Source organism: Salminus brasiliensis, chromosome 8 (genome assembly GCF_030463535.1).
Source record: "Salminus brasiliensis chromosome 8, fSalBra1.hap2, whole genome shotgun sequence".
Taxonomy (NCBI): domain Eukaryota; kingdom Metazoa; phylum Chordata; class Actinopteri; order Characiformes; family Bryconidae; genus Salminus; species Salminus brasiliensis.
In genome coordinates this window covers 20,093,131-20,112,667 of record NC_132885.1, presented here as the reverse complement: position 1 = coordinate 20,112,667, position 19,537 = coordinate 20,093,131, and the positions used below count along the sequence as shown (strand labels likewise).

The 19,537-nt window shown below is 39.9% G+C and overlaps 3 protein-coding genes across 5 annotated transcripts; 1 reads left to right on the top strand and 2 right to left on the bottom strand.

Moving 5' to 3' along the window:
- Positions 1-3,010: 3,010 nt before the first annotated feature.
- popdc2 (popeye domain cAMP effector 2) lies at positions 3,011-7,277 on the top strand. 2 transcript variants are annotated; one of them, XM_072686028.1, is made up of 4 exons: positions 3,011-3,802; positions 4,064-4,172; positions 4,573-4,996; positions 5,840-7,277. In XM_072686028.1, the coding sequence occupies exons 1-4, from the start codon at positions 3,306-3,308 to the stop codon at positions 5,920-5,922; spliced, it is 1,113 nt and encodes a 370-aa protein (XP_072542129.1). In that variant the 5' UTR covers positions 3,011-3,305; the 3' UTR covers positions 5,923-7,277. The 2 variants fall into 2 exon arrangements, with proteins under 2 accessions (XP_072542129.1, XP_072542128.1); XM_072686027.1 differs by having other exon boundaries at positions 4,573-5,919.
- On the bottom strand, positions 7,009-14,629 carry pla1a (phospholipase A1 member A). 2 transcript variants are annotated; one of them, XM_072686025.1, is made up of 11 exons: positions 14,198-14,629; positions 12,115-12,334; positions 11,840-12,017; positions 11,638-11,746; positions 11,076-11,177; positions 10,771-10,863; positions 10,217-10,402; positions 9,918-10,007; positions 8,490-8,598; positions 8,155-8,310; positions 7,009-8,004 (listed from the first exon to the last, which is right to left on the bottom strand). In XM_072686025.1, exons 1-11 carry the CDS (start codon positions 14,256-14,258, stop codon positions 7,926-7,928), a joined length of 1,383 nt encoding a protein of 460 aa, XP_072542126.1. In that variant the 5' UTR covers positions 14,259-14,629; the 3' UTR covers positions 7,009-7,925. The 2 variants fall into 2 exon arrangements, with proteins under 2 accessions (XP_072542126.1, XP_072542127.1); XM_072686026.1 differs by having other exon boundaries at positions 10,217-10,384; positions 14,198-14,628.
- Positions 14,630-14,988: 359 nt separating this feature from the next.
- Positions 14,989-19,487, bottom strand: hsd3b1 (hydroxy-delta-5-steroid dehydrogenase, 3 beta- and steroid delta-isomerase 1). Its single transcript, XM_072686020.1, has 3 exons — positions 18,675-19,487; positions 17,950-18,114; positions 14,989-17,196 (listed from the first exon to the last, which is right to left on the bottom strand). Exons 1-3 carry the CDS (start codon positions 18,823-18,825, stop codon positions 16,388-16,390), a joined length of 1,125 nt encoding a protein of 374 aa, XP_072542121.1. The 5' UTR covers positions 18,826-19,487; the 3' UTR covers positions 14,989-16,387.
- Between the last annotated feature and the right edge of the window lie 50 nt (positions 19,488-19,537).

Genomic DNA, 19,537 nt, shown 5'->3' with positions numbered 1-19,537 from the left:
TGCAGTTTTGTCCTCTGTTTTCACGGTTTGGTTTTAAGAAATTTTGATTGGATGTTTCCATATAACACTTGACAATTTTTTTGCACATTAAAATATGTAAAAATGATCCAGATGAACACCTATGTGTGTGCATATGATTGATTATTATGATGTTCAGGTTAAGACATGACTAAAAAGATAGCTTTTACTCATAGACACCATGTGTGACCTTTGTTACGGTAAGTGAGAGCTGGTGGTTGGCATAGCGGAGTCTTAAAAAAGTGAATAAATAAAAATGCTGTTTTAAGGACTTTAAGAAATTTCTTATTTTCTCCACCAATGCTTGTGAAAATGCTTGACCGCTTAGTTTGATTCTGGTTTTCTTCAAAAAGCTTCTGTTAATCTGGCTTGTGGACGTTCTTTTCATATAGCCCACAGGGACCGTATGAAAAAGTCTGGTTTGCAGCTCTTTTACATGCTTTTCCTCAGGGTTTGTCTGGTGACAGCTGTTCCTCTTAACTATGCACATGTGCCTAAAATAGAGTTGCAGCACCCAGAACTGCTCTCTGTTTATCTGAACTCCACACAACCACGTTCTGCTATTTTGTATGAGGATCTGGGCTGAAACTAACGAAGTGTCTCATTAAAGGTGTGCTGGAGTGTGGTCTGTTTTAGTGACTAAGACCATAATGAATGGGGTGTCACAGAGCAGCACTCCTGAGCGGATGTGTTGTGAATACTGTGTAGAAATGCTGTATCAGCATGGGTGTGGAACACGCCACTGCAGGGAGGAACTGCGAGTTGAAGGTTTTGTTCTCCTATAGTTTAATTTTATCTTGCTTTAGTGTGCATCACTTGGAATGCAAATAATATTTTTTTTTAAGGAAGCTGGATGTAGTTTTACACAGAACCTGAGTTAAGTCAGTCCTGATTCACATTGTAAGACAACTCCAATACAAGAGTGTTGAATGTTGGTGGGAAATGTAAAGGTTTATTTAGGATTAGTGGGTCGAGAGATTTAGCTGAACACCATTATTTGCCATATTAAACAGCAGGGTTGACTCATGCATGTGCTCTAACCTTTCTCTGGCTCAGTGCCTTGTATGGATGAGGCGCTCGCCTGCTGTGAAGTGGAGCCTTTGCTGTTTATCTCTGCCACAGGAGAAACTCACACACATAGTACTGCTCTGTATCTGAACGTAGAGGAAGAGTGTGACGTGTTCGTGTGAAAAAAGTAAGAGACAGACAGATTATTGGTAGGTGAAGAGATGAGAAGTACAGATAGACCATTCTGTTGTAAATGTATGCAGAGTGAATATTCAGTGATAGGTTTTACTTAAGTATGGTGTATTATGCATTCAGAAGTTATCCAATGTTGCACTACATGTTTATTTCCTCCCCCAATAATATAAGCTATAATTGATCATTTAATAATTTCATTATTAAATCATTTTATCATTTTAACTCTTTCATTTCAACTCAATTCTTCTACAGCTGTGGTCGGACATTTACATACAGTCATTATGGACATTAATGGCGTGGTAGTTTTGGGCTTTTGGTGAGCTTGTTGAACTGATCTTTTTCAGTGGCAGATTAAGAGTGTGATTTTTCAATTATGGGAACTTTTTTTGCTCTCAGGTTACAGATTCATATTAGAAACACTTTATTAGAAAATAAATAGTTATAGAGGTATTAAATGCTGTTATTATTATTATTATTATTATTATTTGTATTCCCCAAATTCATTATGATTTCTATTTATAAAAATGATTGAAACCTGGAAAAGAGCACTTACTGTCTAAAGGATAAAGGATAAATCTCTCTGAGAACATGTGTGCCATTTTTGGGCCTCTGACTGCCTGCCCAGCCTGTAGCATCTGCTTTGACTGTGTATAAGGAAAATACATACGGTCCTTTTTTTGCTATTTTATTATTTGATTTGATTCTTTTTGTTTGTCATATCTATCCAGCTTTAGCATATTTTTGAACAACATTACTGTCATTATTACAACAACCTGTGATTTCTAAAAATAACCCTGGAGATAAAGATGAGAGAAGCTTAACATTTTGATTTTGGGAAAAGTGAGTAGTTTTATCATGTCTTCCTCCTGATCAAAAAATTATATGTTTAAAACAAGCCCTCAACTTAAAAAAATAACCTGTGTACATGCAGTTGGTTTACACATTTCATTCTGGTCAAATTAATGTGGAAAATATTCACTAAAGGAAGAAAAAAAATTGTCATTTTATATTATAAATAAACAATATATATAATATTAAAAAACACTGTATTCCCTAAAACATCAACAATTCATTACAAACTTAAGTTTCTGTAATAGTATATATTAGAGTTGTAGTATGTAGTAATACAAAAAATGCAGATAAGTTATAAATTATCCTTAAAGCTAAGATACCAAGTGATCACAGATACACAGATGCAAATCATTTAAAGATGCACATTCTGTATCCTAAGACACTACACACTTGTCTCACATGTGTCTCACAGTACTACCAAGACTGCATGGCTAACCACTTAACTCTTGCACCCCTTCTGAGGGGTAAAATGGTGCGACCTTCAGGTAGTGGCAGTTGGGCCAAGATATGAGGAGGGACAGTCAGGGAGAGGGCAGTAAACAGTGTAACATGACCTCTGTAATTCTATCCATATCAAAGCCTTCATGCCAAAGTCCTTGCCAAAGCCTTAGGCTATCCAGCTCTGCTGAGAAGGAAATGTATTCCTTTTTGTGCATGAAAAACTTGGAAGTGGTAAAATCTGACGAGACTGGAAAATCTATGTGGCACTTTTGGAAACTTTCCCCCCTCTAACACTTGTTATCGTCTCTCGTCTCACTCTCTGCTCTGGTGTGTTATGTTAAGTAGCTGGTCTGCTTTCTGTCTCTGCCTCTTTCCTCCTTGGGTTTCAATTCCAAACATGGTTATCCTACTAGGGGTATCTCACCCCCCATTCACCCCCCCCCCCCCCTCCACCCCTCTGCTCTCTTGCTCTGTGTTGCTAGCAGTGCTGTGTCCAGAAGAGAGACAGAGGAGGGACAGTAAAGTTGGTGATATCGTGAAAATTCAGAAGGTAGAGAGGGTGAAAAAGACATGGAGAAGCTCGTGAAATGAAGGCAGCCTCGTTCCGGTTGTGTTTTTGATTGAAGGGAGCGGGAACAAGGAGTATTAAGTATCCTCCACACTTTGGCTTAACCCTAAGGGGGATTTTTCTATGACGCAGAAAACAAGAACTTTCGCCTGAGGACGCACCTTGGAGACAGGCCAGATAAAGCTCATTTGACTGGATGTTCTGAAAGCACCACTAGTGCAAGATGAGCAACGACAACTTCACCTTTTTTGATGACATAATCTATGGTCACCCGCTTTGTGATGGATGGTCCAACAGCACCGAAGGTGCCATCTACCACCTGGGTAACACTATCCTCTTTTTGGGGTACATGGGTGGAAGTGGAGCTTATGGAGCACTTTATATCTTTAGTTTCCTGGTTCCTGCTTTTATCTGCCTAGCTGTATGGGGCTGGCTGTCAGTGTGTGGCCTTGATGTCTTTATCTGGAACCTGGTGCTGATGCTGCAGTGCCTTGTCCAGGTGTGCCACCTGATATTCCGGCTGCTGCAGGATGGGCTGGCAAGCGAGGAGCTTTCTGCCCTCTACTCTGCAATCTATCTGCCACTGGATGTACCTGTGCAGGTGTTCAAGGAAATCACTTCTGCCTGTGAGAATAAAGTGCTCTCTCTTGAGGCTGAGGAGACCTATGCGGTAGAGGGAAAAACACCTATTGACCAGCTCTCTTTTCTGCTCTCTGGAAGGTTTGTGAGACTGTTTAAGATTAGCTGTTGTACTGTTTGGTAAACCTCAGGAATATATTACAAAGTCTTTTACTGAATGCTACTTTCTATACTCTCTATGCGTGCACATCTCAAGGTTCAACCAATTGTATTTGTATAAGAACTCATTTTGCAGCTGAGTTGTTGATCTGAGCACAACGTCAGAGCTATGTAGTTCTTCCATAACTCACAACATTTTATAAAGCTGTATAAAGACTGTGATTTTCTTTCACTCATTTGTAGGATTCGGGTGTCTTTAGAAGGACAGTTCCTTCATTACATCTTCCCTCACCAGTTCCTTGATTCTCCTGAATGGGAATCCCTCAGACCGACCGAGGAGGGGAATTTCCAGGTGCCTCTAATAATGCTCTAATATTAGCACAGTCATATCTTTGCTCTGTAAAATAACCAAATACTTTTATCCCTTCCTGCTATTAAATCTTAAATTTCCTAAACAGTTTTTGCCTTGGATGAACGGTTCTAGGACAGATCTTTAATTGGAATAGAACTTTTGCACTATGCAGCTTTTCATCTCATTTATGATGGTGCGAGAAGTGTGTTTAGAAACCAAAAGTGGTTCCTCTATTGCAGGGGTATCTGCAAAGGGCCGGTGTGTCTGCAAATTAGCCCTTTGCAGATAAGATTGGACACCCCTGCTCTACTACTGCATCACACCAGAGAACTCTTTTAATGGCACCCTTATTATGTACAGCAGCTTAACTTTCACCACCTCGGCTCTCCCCTTTCCTTAGGTGACCCTGACAGCAGAGACGAACTGCCGTTACATCTCCTGGCGTCGGCGACGCCTTTATCTCCTCCTGTCCAAGGATCGCTTCATCGCTCGTCTGTTCTCTGTAATGCTGGGTAGTGACATTGCGGACAAATTGTACTCACTTAATGACAAACTCTTTGCCAAGAGTGGGGTACGCCTTGACATCCGCTTGCCGAGCCTCTACCATGTTCTTGCACCCTCCCCGCCAAGCAGCGAGAGGGACAGTGCCAGTTCCCCACCCAGGGGGAGCCAAGGGGATCAGATGGCAGGGGCTGTGGAGCCAGCGCATGCCAACCAGCATGTAGATGCACCATCCTCCCAGCAACACCAGGGGAAGGACCCATTGCCCAACCCTCAGGCCTCCCAGCGACAGCCCTGGCCCTCGGACAGTGAGATGCCCTCTGGTGAGGACTCAACCAGCCTAGTCCTGGAGGACTTTGTTGATATGATAGGCTCTCTAGTGGACTATGGGAGTGAGAGGGATTATTTGAAGTAGAGAGTGGGGCGCAGAAGCTAACACACTGGGCCACTTCTTAAGCTACATGTAAGTACACATAACTGAGTGGGTGGGAGTGGTAAAGCGGGGCAAGGGTATGTGTTCTGCTTAAAGTGGCACATTTGCACTAATTTGGCATTGAGCACTTGACTAACAGAGGGAATGCAGAAAATGGAATGTGCTTTGCAACATGTTTCTTCTGAGGACCTACAGCTATTATATTATATATTCTGCATGGGGGAACTGAATGCTATGCTAACTGTACAGTCTGTCACTATTTATTTGAAAAACAAAACAGAAACTAGTGGACCATACCCACCACACCCAGAGATCCAAAACTGCATTCATCCAGTGCTGCCTTCTTTCCAAAGGCATTTCTACACCAGCTGCGTGTGGAATTGCATTTCATGAAGAGGAGGAAAGGGTGGTGTTAGATAGCAGGACAGCTGCAGGGAAAAGGAGGGCTCCACTGTCATTGAAATGCTGACCTTGACACATAGTCCATAGAGGAATGAGAAATATGGGTTTGGGTGGAGTCATAGCAAGCACCATGGTAGAGAAACGGATCATTTTATCAGTCAGAAACTTGAATTTAATGAATAAGATAATGTACAGTATATGTAGCTCACAGTTGTCTATGTGACAGTTTTGCTGATTTAGCTGATAAATAGGCACCTACTCAATTGTAAGCTGTCATGATAAGAAGGTAAATGACCACTTATGTTGTTGATTCTCTTCATAAATCTAACAGAAGGTGATACTCCTGGAAGGTTTCCACATCGATACCAAAGAGGACGGGCTCCACTGGCTCCCACGGACACCCCAAGGCTCTAAAAATAGTCTAATCCATAAACAAAGCATACCATGGTCTACAGCAGAACTAGAGCCTCACTAAAGCCACTACCAGTGCCTCATTTCCTCTGTTGTCATAGGTTATGTTTAACTGGTGACAAGTACAAGCGTACTGAATGGACAACGCAGGAAGGTTTTAAAAGGATTGAAATAGTTGACGATACTAGAAAAGCACACATAATCCCTTCCCCTGGCCTCACTCCACAAAGTCAAAAAGCACTTTTGCCTGTGTGTAGATACTATTACATACAATTCCTCATAGATACTATTACAGTTGTACTATTTTTGTCACTGTTGTTTGGTCTTTAGACACCAAAGCTTTGTCATTTTAAAGGAAGTAAGGGAGGATGTTTCACTTCACATTTGATCTCAGCACATCCCACTCCAGGATCAGAAGTCACTCTCTTCACATAATGTTGTGTGCTTTTACAGATGTTTGCACATGATCCTTACGAATATGAAAAAACACTACGACAGCATACTGAGTTACAACAGTTTTTATTCACTGTATTAAATCAATGTATTTTTTGGGGCCATCTTTATATAATAAATACTGATCCCAGTCTGCAGTTTCTCTGTCTGCAGTAGATTAGACAATAAGTACATATCCCAGTCTGCAATTTCCAGTCTACCAGCCCAATTATCGGAATCCTTGATAAAGATAAGCAAGAAAGGCTATGTAAAAATATCTTTGTTGCTTAACAGCTTAAACTTAAACTAGGAATACCAGTGAACTCTAACCACAAAGTGACCTAATAAGATTCAAAGGAACCTTTTTTTAAAAGCATGTTATAATTACTGACACATTTAAAAATATATGCCTCCTCAAACCCAACATACTAATTACTAACACCACTGGAACTGAGGCAATATGACAATATGGACCCATCAAATTCCAGGCAGATTTTTGGGTGGATCTTCCAACAGTGAATGGTCAAAGGCATACTTTAAAAAAAATGTTTTCAAGAATCAAGCTTTTGATTTATTTAGACAGCCCGCCAACCTAACTCATACTGAAAACCTGCAGAGTGAGCTTAAGAGGAAATATTAAAAATATAAAAAATTCACAATATTACTTTACAGATTGGTGCGATTTTTCACATCTTTCCACAGTGTTTTCACTCACCAAGGGGGCCACCCAAGGGGCCCTGTGTTCTACTTTAGAATGACACAATATCCAACAGTGTATGTTGAAGCACACCAGATTAATTAAATGTGTAAGTGCAGCGTTACTAACACAGGCAATGTAGTGAATCTAATCTTCAACATGTCGCATTATTTGAGATAGAAACCAAACATGTGTAACTACTACTGCTCTGAAATATCTAAGGATGTTTAATAACGAATGCATTTGTATATGGTATTTTACACATTATATATGAAAAATGTGTGACTTTAGTAAATACTATTGACTTTACATGTTCGCAACATGCTAGTCCTGCAGTGAGCTGTTTCCGTCCTTTTTTCCAACTTACAGAACTGCTGCATACTGTGCTTATATATTTTTGCTCAGGTGTGAAGCAAATAGAGATACATAATCAATTGCAAATACACTAATCAGCCATTACATTAAAATCACTGACAGGTGACATGATTAACATTGATTATAAGGAAGTGGGTGTTCCTGGTATGCAGTGGTCAGTATCCACCAAAAGTGGATCCAGGAAGGACAAGGCTCATTGATTTGATCCTTGAAGGCCCCATTTTACAAATTACATGACTTAAAGGACCTGCTGCTAATGTCTTGGTGTCAATTGCCAAAGAACACTTTTAGAGGTTTTGCTTTTGGGAGTTCATGCCTAGATAGGTCAGATGACTACCTGTTTTGGTGGGGGACCTACACAATATTAGACAGGCAGTTTCAATGTAATGTTTTTTTTTTGGTGTACATTTACACACATTCCACTTCGCTAGCAGTGAGTTTCATGCCTTCCTTCTGTAGAGCCTGTCCAGTTTATAAGAGATCTTAGCTCTATCAAGTAAGTTCAGCACACTTGGATAAAGTCGTGTGACCATGGAGCTCCCCTTCCAATGTTAATGTTCTCCACACACAGTGAACTCCTCCTATAAATGCAAAAAAGGGACAGAAACAGAAAACCCTTCACACGAGCACACTGACACTGTGCTGTAAACGAATCACTATCATACACTGTATAATTTGCTTTGCATACAGAAGTCAGAGGCAAAGGTAGAGATAACAAGATTGATCATTACCTCATTTTAGGAATCTCAGAGATGCAGATGTATTCAAAGTGAATGTTCCCTTGTCTGTAAAATCGGGCTCCAGTATTCTTCAGCTGGATGGAGTCGATCTTACAGAGGCACTCTGGATGTCCTATCACTTTTTTATGAATCATTTCATCGGTCTGCCTGCAGTGGGCAAATGGAAAACAGTTATGAGCAGATGATAAAAAACAGTATCACTCACCTCACCCACACCAACTGACAGTATTTTCTAGAATAAAAATGGACAGAAAACAAGTTGAACAAGAAGTACGAGTACTAGTAGATGGATAAATAGGAGCTGTTGAAAAGCAGGTGGTACACACAGCCTGAGTTTCTGCTCTGTCTCAGCACCACTCATGGAGATCAGGGTAACCTGCACCTCAGCACTCTTCTCCAGACGACTGACCTTCAGCTCAATTAGGATGTGGTGAGCTAAGTGAAAAAGACAAAAAAAGGTGATCAACAGAACTGCTTATCGAACATAAGCCTTAAAGTTAAAAGAGTTTAGGCTGGGTCAGGGCCGTAGTGGGTCTGGGGCCTACCAGGATTCGATGGGTGCAGGACAGGAATCCAACCCGTGCTAAAATCAGCAAATGGCTTTATTTGCGTAATTAACACTTAATATTTGGTTGCATTTTCCTTACTTGCAATAACTGCATCAAACTGTCCCCCTGACTTCCCTTAAGTGTTGAATTCAATAAAGGTTAGTGAGCCAGTTTTAGAGCCAGCCATGCAAGCCCAAGCCATGACAAGGCCTTACCATCACTCTGGTGGAGGCTAATCTTAGTCTCATCTGTCTGTTGCAATCTGGCCATCCAGTTTCTATTGCTGATGAGTGATTTGTATTTTGTGGTACAGCCTAAATATTTTTGCTCTTGAAGTCTTGAATGGTGGCTTGTAATACGCTATATATACGCTATATACTTGGACAAGTATTTGGACACCTGCTCCTTCATTGTTTTTTCCAAAATCAAAGTGATAAAAAAGAGTTAATCTTGCTTTTAATGGAGTAACTCTCGAAGCCATTCTACTAGATTTCGGAGCACTGCTGTGAGGCTCTGATTGCATTCAGTGACAAAAGCATTAGTGAGGTCAGGATGTTGAACGATCACCACCCCACCATCCAAAAAGTCTTGGATGGAACACCACCGCCATTCCAGAGAACACACTTCCACTGCTCCACAGCTCAATGATGGGGGCTTTATACCCCTCTAGCCCACATCTGGCATTAGATATGGTGCCAACAGGTTCATGTTTATCTGTTCCAGAGAGACCCAATTTATTGGCAATATGTCTCTATGGGGACTAGACAGTCTGTGTATGTGCATTTGCATATCTATGTCAGCAATGGGGGCAATGTAAATTAGCTAAATGAACTCATTAGAAGAGGTGTCCACAAATATTTGGACATATAGCATTCCTTATTTGCATTCCTTTAATGGCTGGTTGCTAGTATGTCTTTTTCAAGACATTCTATATTGTTGTATTGGCTATGCCCATGGTTTGCTCAGATTGATTTTTCCTCTTTTCTCAGCTTGACAATCACTTGAACTTTTCAACAATGCAGTCTGCATATCTTTTGATATTTATTCTTTGATCTTAAACCCAAATATCATTAATGTACAGCAATATTAGTATTTAGATTGTAATTTTCTTTGGATGCAGATTAGAACATTTCCACTGCTCCTTATAGACTATTCATTCTGTTAAGCACATGAATCTGAGATCAGTTTCTCCATTGTGATACCCACCACAGAAAGGAGCTTCAGATGTTGTCAGGAGGAAGACTTTCTCATGTTTCGGCAGAGGTGATACTGTTATGCCACTGTTCTTTAGCAAACCTAGCACACAAACACACACCTACATTACCTTACACTCTGTTTAACACACTGCAATGTAAAATACAGTTAGTTTTTTTTACTAACATAAGAACACACCAAAAGCAGCAAAGTAAAATGGGCCAAAAGGACAAGTAAATGTCTTTGTATGCACATTTGCAAACTCATGCGAGCACATTAGTGAGCTGTAAATGGTGAAGAACCACCCTTACCCATCTGAGGACAGGTACCGTTGAAGGTTTCATCACAGCTTATGCATTGCCCTGCCAGAAACTTTTCATAATTGGAGCAGGGGAATCCAGTCAGGGCACAGGATCCATTCAGTGCACTCATGTACACATGCAACGCCCTCATGTGGTCACAGATCACATAGCCGTACACTGGAAAGTAAATAAGAACTGACAACAAACAGGGATTCTGAGCTAATCACGGCTGCTCATGCGTTTATCCTTTAATTCTGCAGACAGAATTCCCTTTCATCCAAATACACGGATTTGAACTTAAATAGACCTTCTCTTATAGTCAAGCACTACTGAAAGGGTGGTAGTTTTTACATTAACTCTATAGAACAGGGCTGTTCAGTCATTGTTCACCCATTACTCTGCGCAGTAAACCTGGTCACTAACCGCTGAGTTGAATCTGGTGTGTTCAAGAACAGAATTCATGGAACTGGGCTGGACTGTGGTCCTCAGGGACCAGAGGTTAACAGGGCATTTTTAGTCAGGTTTTAGCTACCGTCTTAGCTTTCAATAATTAGTCCACATACTTGAGGCGAACTTAGAGCGTGCACATCCTGTTTGGTCCATGCCACCATTTAAGAAAAAATCCACGTGTCCAACAGGAATAGAGATGCCGAAATCTGCCAAATGGGCAAAACATTAAAACAAGCTCTGAGCATACAGATAACAAGAAGCACAATATGAAGCTGGTTGGTTGCTGTACAAAAGCCTTACAGCAAGGGAGGTCTATATCAGTCCATTCTAATGGCAGAGATTATACAAGCATGAAAAGCTGCACCCATTTGTACTACAAGTATACATTAGGTCAGGAAAGAGAAAGTTTCTTTCTCACAGTCAGAGTCAGTGTGTATGGCCTCAACAAACATGGCGTCTGAAGGATCGAGGCGATCAAATGGATCAGCATTCTTGAACATGGGGCCTGCTGGGTCCAGACCTGTGGAAACATGTTGGGAAGGAGGGTTTAGAGAAGCCCTAGAAGCGAGCTTACAGCCTAGAGTGACTAGAGTAAGCACTGTAGAGTAAGACTTATGTTTTCCTGAGCTTTAAATGATCATTCTGGAAAAAGAAGGTTCACAGATCCTAAATGTGTGGTATAGAGCCATTGTTCTGAAAGAGGGTCCATTATGTATAGCCAGAGGGTCGGTCATTTTATACATTCTGAGTCAATATACTATATAAAATAAAATATATACTTTGACTTTGAAGTCTGTAGTAAAGGAGGGACAAACTCTCTATTAGTTCCCCTGATTTTGAAAGGAATTTATAAGCCAATTAAATTAGTAAATATCAACAAACCTGTACAAGTAGTGTATTTAGCTTTTTCAGGGTCCGTATTCAACTATTTGACTTCATTAAGCTGATGAAAGATAGCGGGGCAGACATGTGTTCCTCACCTGTAATTCGGCCCAGTTTGCCTTCGAACAGAGTCCCCACAAACCCTGCTACATGAGCGCCAAGGCTTACTCCAATGAAATGAAATGATTCCAGGGTACTACCGTAGGTCTGCACGGACAAAATGGCACTGTTAAAACTCTCCAGTGATTCAGTGCTGGTCTGCTCTATTGGAAGACATAATATAGTATATAAGACTCTTACCGTCAGCTGATTAATAAGAACAGATATCTGCACAGACACCTCCTTGTAGTTCTTCACCACCAGGTTGTAGGCAAAGGATGCCCCATAGATCCAGTCAACTACCAATACATTCACGTCCTCCTTCTGTAAGAAAGCTTGGGCTAAGCCACTCACCCAGGAGGGCTTACTGCCTATAGCCCTGAAAGAGGTGGCAGCCAATTAAGGGGAGAGAAGAGAGATTTATCTGTAAAGAAGAGACTTAATGAACATCAGAAGTGACCAGAAAGACAAATTACCTGTACCCATGAATTATGACTATAGTGTTAAGTGTAGAGTTGAAGTATGCAGTGTGTTGCTGGGTGTGGTTGAGGCATTCTTGGGTGAAGAGGCTAGCACAGTCTGCATTCTTTCGGGTTAGAAGCAGGTACTGGACCTGCACCTTGGTTCCTTGCTTGTATTCTATCCAGATGGTGTTGTTGAAATCTGCACACTTTCCTTTGGACGCTTCATCACTAACTGTAAGGATAGTGAAAAGTGCAGTAGATACAGGCATGTGAATAAATTAGGACACCCTTTATTTAAACATTTGATCTTCATTTAAACAATAATGAATGATGGAGGCAATACAACTCATACAAGAAATGTCTTTTAAAAATTATTTGTCAAATATAACTTAAACAGTATAACTTCTTGGAAGAAACAAAGTTAAGACATCCACATTTGTTACTTAAAATGTCTAAAATTTTAACCAGCTGCAAATGATTAGAACATGGTTAGAGAGGATTTTGCAGGAGCTTCGTTAAACCTCATACATTTACTTTGGTTTGCTATAGATAGGTGAAGTGAGTGGCATCACCATGGTGAGATTCAAAGAGCACAGTACTAAGTACCTTCTTTTTCACTTCTTGTAGTTCAGCTCTAATTTGCAGAAGTTCTCTATTTCTGAGACATTGTTGGGTTGTTTTGCATGCACAGCTTGTTTTACAGCACGATTACAATGATGTTTAGATCAGGGGGACTGTAAGGGGAAATCCTCAAGCTTTCAGTATGGGACTTTTCAAGTAGTCTGGGGCGGATTTTGAGGTACATTTTCCTGCTGTAGAAAATGTAGAAGCTTCATTTTTGGTTTGACATTTGCAATGCCGTTTTTGAAATTCATTCTTCCCTATACCAGTGTTTTGTTGTCAATGCCACCGGTGGCAATATAACCCAACAGCACGATAGATTCACACTCAAGCATCGCAGTTCCTTTTTTGTTTTGCCTAAAGAGTTCTATTTTGACTTCTTCCTGTCACTGCACTTAAACTAAGGCAAATGTAACCCAAATCCTATTTTTTTCAAAACTTACCAGGTGTCCCTAGATCTTTAGACAGTTGCTTAGAGGATCCTATATTTGCTGAATGTCGTACAAAGTTTGGAGAGTCATAGAATTTATAAAACTGATTCATCTGGAAGTTCCTAAATTAAATTAATGACATGCATTAGGCCTGATTTGCATATCCTTGGCACAGGATATAGAGACATGATTCTTTATCTTTCATTAACTTTGTTATGAAAGACAGAGTAACTATGCAGATGTGTAATTTGGTCAAGCCCTGTAGTTGTAAATTGCAGTATCACTGCTCTAACCAAACAACTGAGCACTTTGAACTAATATACTGATAGTAAAATACATTTACATTTCAGTAAAAAAAAAAAAGAAAACCAATGTCTGCTAGAACTGTAAAAGAAATATCACAAGCATGTATGTATGAGTTGTTGTCTGCATAATTTTAAGTGCTGAATGACAAAATCTAAGTAAATCTAAGATAAGATGGTACATTTCCAGTGTGTTTGCTATTTTTGTAAATTAATGGTCATTATCCTAAACTCAAACTAAATAGTAAAGCTGATAAATCACTTTAATCAGGTCACTTCATTATCACACCACATTCAGCAGGACCCTTAATGAAAGCTTAAAAAACCTATGATATGATAAGCGCACAAAGAGCATTGACACAGTTCACCAGAGCTACAAGACTAATATAAGACTAAAATATATCTATGTGTCTAGACAGCTAGTGTATTAATCTCTTAGCTCCCCTGCAAATGTAAACAAGCCAACAAACATGTCTTAGCTGATTGCATTTGGGATAAGAAGGAAAAACAGTGTAAATATTCATTTAATTATCCATTTAAATTGCATCACAACATTGAAATGTCTTGCCATAAATATATAGAAGGTCCAAATAATGCAAATAAGCACAATATATTTTTAATCAGTATTATGGTATACTTATTCTGTAAATGATGAAAGTGAAAGTACCAGTCATTTATTCACACTTTTCCACAGTTTAGTTTGCATTTGTTTGTAATGTATACACAACAGTTTACACTTACCAATCACTGCAGTGGCACCGATTGACAAAAGTGTGAGTATCTTGATCCATTTCAAAGCCATTTTTCCTTAGGATGAATCTGTACCTTTCAGACAGTTTACTATATAGTCCTTTTCGCTTTGACTTACTCCAGTGGGTCAATAGACTTTTCACTGTCTAACTTCTGCCAAACCCCATTCTCTCCTTTTCCTGAAGCCAACACTCCAAGGCAGGTCTGGAATTCACTTAATAGCAGAATTTACAGCAAAGAACAATCTGCTTCACAGTGCTTGGCACTGAAAAAAAGTAACAATATCCGATTAAGTGAGATGAGGGAGCTTTTGGCAAGCCCTCCCTTCCAGCCCTGCTGTGCTTTTATAACCTACAACAGCACAACAGCACTTGTGTGGTATTAACTGCCTGCATCCATCTTGTGCTTCAGAGACGACGAAGCTGTAGCCTACACAGAGAAGGCTCTAACTCATGCAATGTGAAACAAATGATCTGTGTTCATTGTGCTGCAGCTGGCTGTGAATCCATGACCTCACTGGGCTTAAATGTTTGTTTTTGTCCAGCCGCTGGACTCTGGTCTTTGGCAGTATTCACCCAGTCTCTGAGAATTGTTTTAGCTGGGGGTTGGAGTTTCGGTAAGTTTGACTGACCTTCTGACCCACGGTTCAAATACCTACACATTTACACTACATTGTAAGTTACAGAGGGATACAGAGGGTTATTCTATGTTCCTATTCAACTGTGCTGATGTACTCTAGTCTGAAAACAACAACAGTGGCAACAAACACATGTCTCACAATGTTAAGAAGAATAGCTTTTATTGCAAACCCTCATTGACAGCTTAATTCATGCATGTTTATTAATTTTTTCAGATTGTTTCCCTCATTTTATCCCCTGTTAACCAATTACACAACTCATACATATTCTCCCCATATCACACACAATGCGGAGGGTGGGTGAGTACACACATACTACATACGAGGGAGGGTGAGTACACACATACGCCTCCTCCAACACATGCACAACCAGCCACCGCCTCTTTTTCTGAACTGCTGTTCCGTGTACCTGGCCCTGTTGTGGCAGCCAGCAGACACACTGGATGGAAAGAAGATGGCCACTTGTGCTGTCTGGGGGGGGGGCATGGGCTTGATTGGCTTGATGGAATTCACACACTACAAAAAAAGAGAACTACTAAGGGTTGTTAGAGCGAAGTCATTGAGAAAACACCTTTGGTTTCATTGAGAACTAAGTTTGTAAAAGATATGTGAAAAACCTTTTTAAGGATTTAAAGAAACTTCACTTGATGTAAAGTTTAGAATTTTTGTTTCTGAAGTTTTATTTTTACAAACACGGTTCTTTATCAAGCCAAAAGTGCTTCTTATATGGCAGCCCTCAAAGAATCATTTGTAGCACCTTAATTTGGTTTTATTTGGTTGAAAACCATCAAAATAAAACCACCAAAAAATAAGCCAATGCAAGCTATCACACTGCTGGTCTCTGGATGGAGTTCACCATTGAGAACCAGGGAACCTTATGTCGAAAAGAAATCCAACCACAGTGGGAGGTCTGTGGACAGCAGTCTAGAATGTGTGGGAGGCAATTCATCTAGATCACTTCCAGAAAACTGTATGAAACTATAGTAAAGAACAAAAGTACACAGACATATTCATTTAAACCTAGATTTCAGAAACAGAAAAAAATAAAATTTCCAAGGTAAATATTACAGTTAAAGCAAATGTGTGCCATTGATCATGTTATAGACTTTTTAAAATCACATTTGTGGAGTCCATGAAGCTCAAGTGCACACATTAAAGCAAAAGGCGGACCAACCAAATAGTAAGACATTCTTGTCATCAAAACCTTTCTACAAATGTTTTACAAATTGTTATTCTGGTGATATAATTTTAATGAATAAGTAGGAGCATTTCTAGACTTATTTGAATTAAAAGCATTATTTAAAGAATATTACTTAAATATTTGAATGAATTTTCCCTTTCATCTGCTTTCCACTCTTATTTTGCCTGATCTACAGCTCATAGACATGCACATATATTGGCAGATCTGATTAGCACACAGATCCACTTGGCCCTCAGATAAGCCAAAATCAAGGAAAGCTGAGTGGAACGGAGGTTTCAGACAACTATTCAGATACAGCCTGAACAATCTGTCAGTAGAACATAAAGAACAATATGGCTGGCTTTTACTTCAGGCTGATTTGTTCTCTTTCTCTGGCTAAAACAGATGCTAACCAATCAGTAGTTCGCTTGCGTGCTTCTGCCCATTCGTAACGAGGTGCGTATCCCAAATCTCTGCGGGCCTTTTGATAGGAGAAGCTAAAGGGTGTGTTCAGCATGACCAGAAGCTGCCTGTTGAAGGGTAGGGTAAAGCGCAAGAAGGGGCGGAGCAGTGCTTGGAACATTTCCATGAGGAAGGACATAAGGTAGAGGATACAGAAAGGTAGGACAGGCCTCTCCTGAATGCCAAAGCCTAAAGGAGACAGAACAGCATGGTTGAAGTCAGAATAGCTGATGGGTGGCGTGTTGTCTGAGATGTAGTAAAAGTTTCCACCAACCACAGCTCTCTTCTGTGGCTCCTTCAGAGCTCGAGCAGCCTGCAGATGAGCCACAGCAACATTTCCCACATACACAGGGTTCACTTTAGCCTCACGCCTTGAAATCCGCCGTAACACATCACCGTTCCGGATGCCATCTCGCATATGGCTTAAAGTAAAACGGCAGCCTTCTCCATAGATGTACATTGGTCTCAGAATACAGGTGGCAAGACAACCCCCATTGCAAAGCTGCTCTCCTTGGGCGTTAAGGCAAAGCTGTTCAGCTTCCTTTTTGGTTAGGCTGTAGGGAAACCTTTGGGTGCAGGTGTACACAGTGTCCTCATTGCCATTGATGATGGGCTCACCACGAGGATTTGGACCAGCAACCTCAATGCTGCTGGTATATATGAACGAAGCCACACTCTCCTGGATGCATGTCTCTAGGAGAAACTGGGTACCTGGAAAAATAGAGAAATTAGGTGTTTGTTTTATGTCAGTGCAGTACAGACCTCAATACAGAGCACTCAGTTCAGTCAGTTGATTATGTTGTTTTTTACAACAATTAAAATAATAATAATTTTCAAAATATGTGTATTATAATGATATGAATATAATTATAATGAATTACAGAAGTCTGGACACCCCTGTTCAAATTACTTGTTTGTGATGTGTTAAGAAGTAACCAAATACTTAGCATGAAAAAATAACAAGAATGGCATTTTCTGCACATTGTAGACCTAATTTTATTTGATTTTTACTGAATGTAACATATTGAAAAAAAAAACAAAAAAAACATAATATAAAAATGAGCCACATGCTTTACACATGCCTCAATTTTAAATTCAGTAAATAAACAGTAATTATGTATTTACTATACCAACTAAACTATATAATTTGAATACAGGTGCTTGCCAAACATTTGATAATAAATAGGACATTAGAAATGCTAAAACACTTTATATAAATATATAAATAACTCTAATACTTAAGCCTTCTCTGGACAGTAGAGACTCCAGTTACTCCAACAAAAGCAAAACTCCAACAAAATGATAAACTCATTTTCTATACCCTTGATTTCAGAAGAAACAATGAGTGAGTGGACATCCCAATAGTTTTGTCCCTGCATTACAGTTCATCCATTTTTATATTCATGATTAATTTATGAGCAGGCTGTAGAAAGCATAGTACAGTTGAAAGAGCTGATCTCTAACCTTTGACATTGACCTCATATAGCTCCCTGTAGTCGATAGCTCCAGTGACGTCTATGAGAGAGGCAGTGTGAAAGATGAGTGTCGCTCCTCTACAGGCTCTTCTCAGCAGCTCACTGTCCCTGATGTCCCCCTCAAACACACTCAGTTTTGTCTCACCGCAGCAGTCTGGGAACCGTGCAATGAGTGTTAAAGTTTTAGACATGCAGGATCTACTAGTTGCTGTTTTTCTAAACATTTAACAGAAGACAGTTCTACAGTTACTATAGTTCTATTCATCAGAATTTTTTTTTTTATGCTGAAATGTGAGGTTATGGCACAAATATTTAATTAGTGTAGAACATTTTTATATTCTGCATCTACATTTTCCTACCTGTGTACCTGTGTACCATGATTCAAATTAAAGTCACTCTGGATAAGAGCATCAGCAAAAGTCCATAGCTGTAAATGTTGCTCTTTAAACTTCTTTAAAATGGTTTCACATGAAGAAGGGTTTTCATATCTGTTACTAAAGCAGTTCCACTGAACTGTCTTTAAGAAACCCAATGATGTTGTACTAAAATGTACTAAAATGGAATCCATTAGGACAGGTTATATGATATATTATGAATGGCAGTACTTCATATGATGCTTTTAAGTTTGAGAAGATGACAGACTAAGAATGGATGGACAATTTAACTGAGAATAAATCCGAGACAAAAGGCAGAAGCGCTGCGGTCAGTGTTTACCTTCTAGAGACTGTATGAAGTCAGGTCGGATGTTTCTGTCCAGCAGTCTAATTTCTGCAAGCTTCTCCTCCTCCAGCAGCAGCCTGACCAGCTTCTCCCCAAGAAAGCCGCAAGCACCCGTTAGCACGCACACATCTCCAGTGAGAGACATCTCCACAGCTTCTGCCACTCTGCCTCTGCACCACCCAGAATATTCCAGAGACACTCAGACGTGAGAGGGCAAGGGACAAGATCTGAAGGCTGGGAGGCAGGGAGATTAGGAGCGAGGCATGTTTTTAAGCTTGCTGCCAAGGACAAGCCCAGTGTTGCCTCAGGGATACAAATCACAATCAGTGAGGACAAAAACGTCAAGGTCAAAGGTATCGGAGCACTTCATTTGTTTTTGAGACGAGATGGCCATCATGATAAATTCTATGACTGTATCCCTAATGTCCTTTCCATACCCTCATGTTGATCGCATAGATAATCTACAATACTTCTACTACTACTAATAATAATAATTATACAACTTTATTTATATAACTTTTCAAACGTAAAATGCAACAAGGGGATTAAAAAGAACAATATAATTAATAGAAAGATACAAGAACAAAAAAATCATTCACAGCTTTACAGACTAATCTCTGTACCAGTTAAAATAAACTTAAGATGAAACAAAAAGTGTTGATAAATCCTTTGCATAGAATTTCACTCTTCCTAGGTGATAAATTGCCTAGTTGTGCAATAAACCCTCCAAAACACTGTTTATTAAACAAACACTCAGGACCCCCATCCCCCAATGGTCCACTTTTTTCTCTCTTCCTGTACTGTAAACTGGACTGAAGCAAAAATCTGGAGTCAGGGGGAAGACTAATATAAGAACC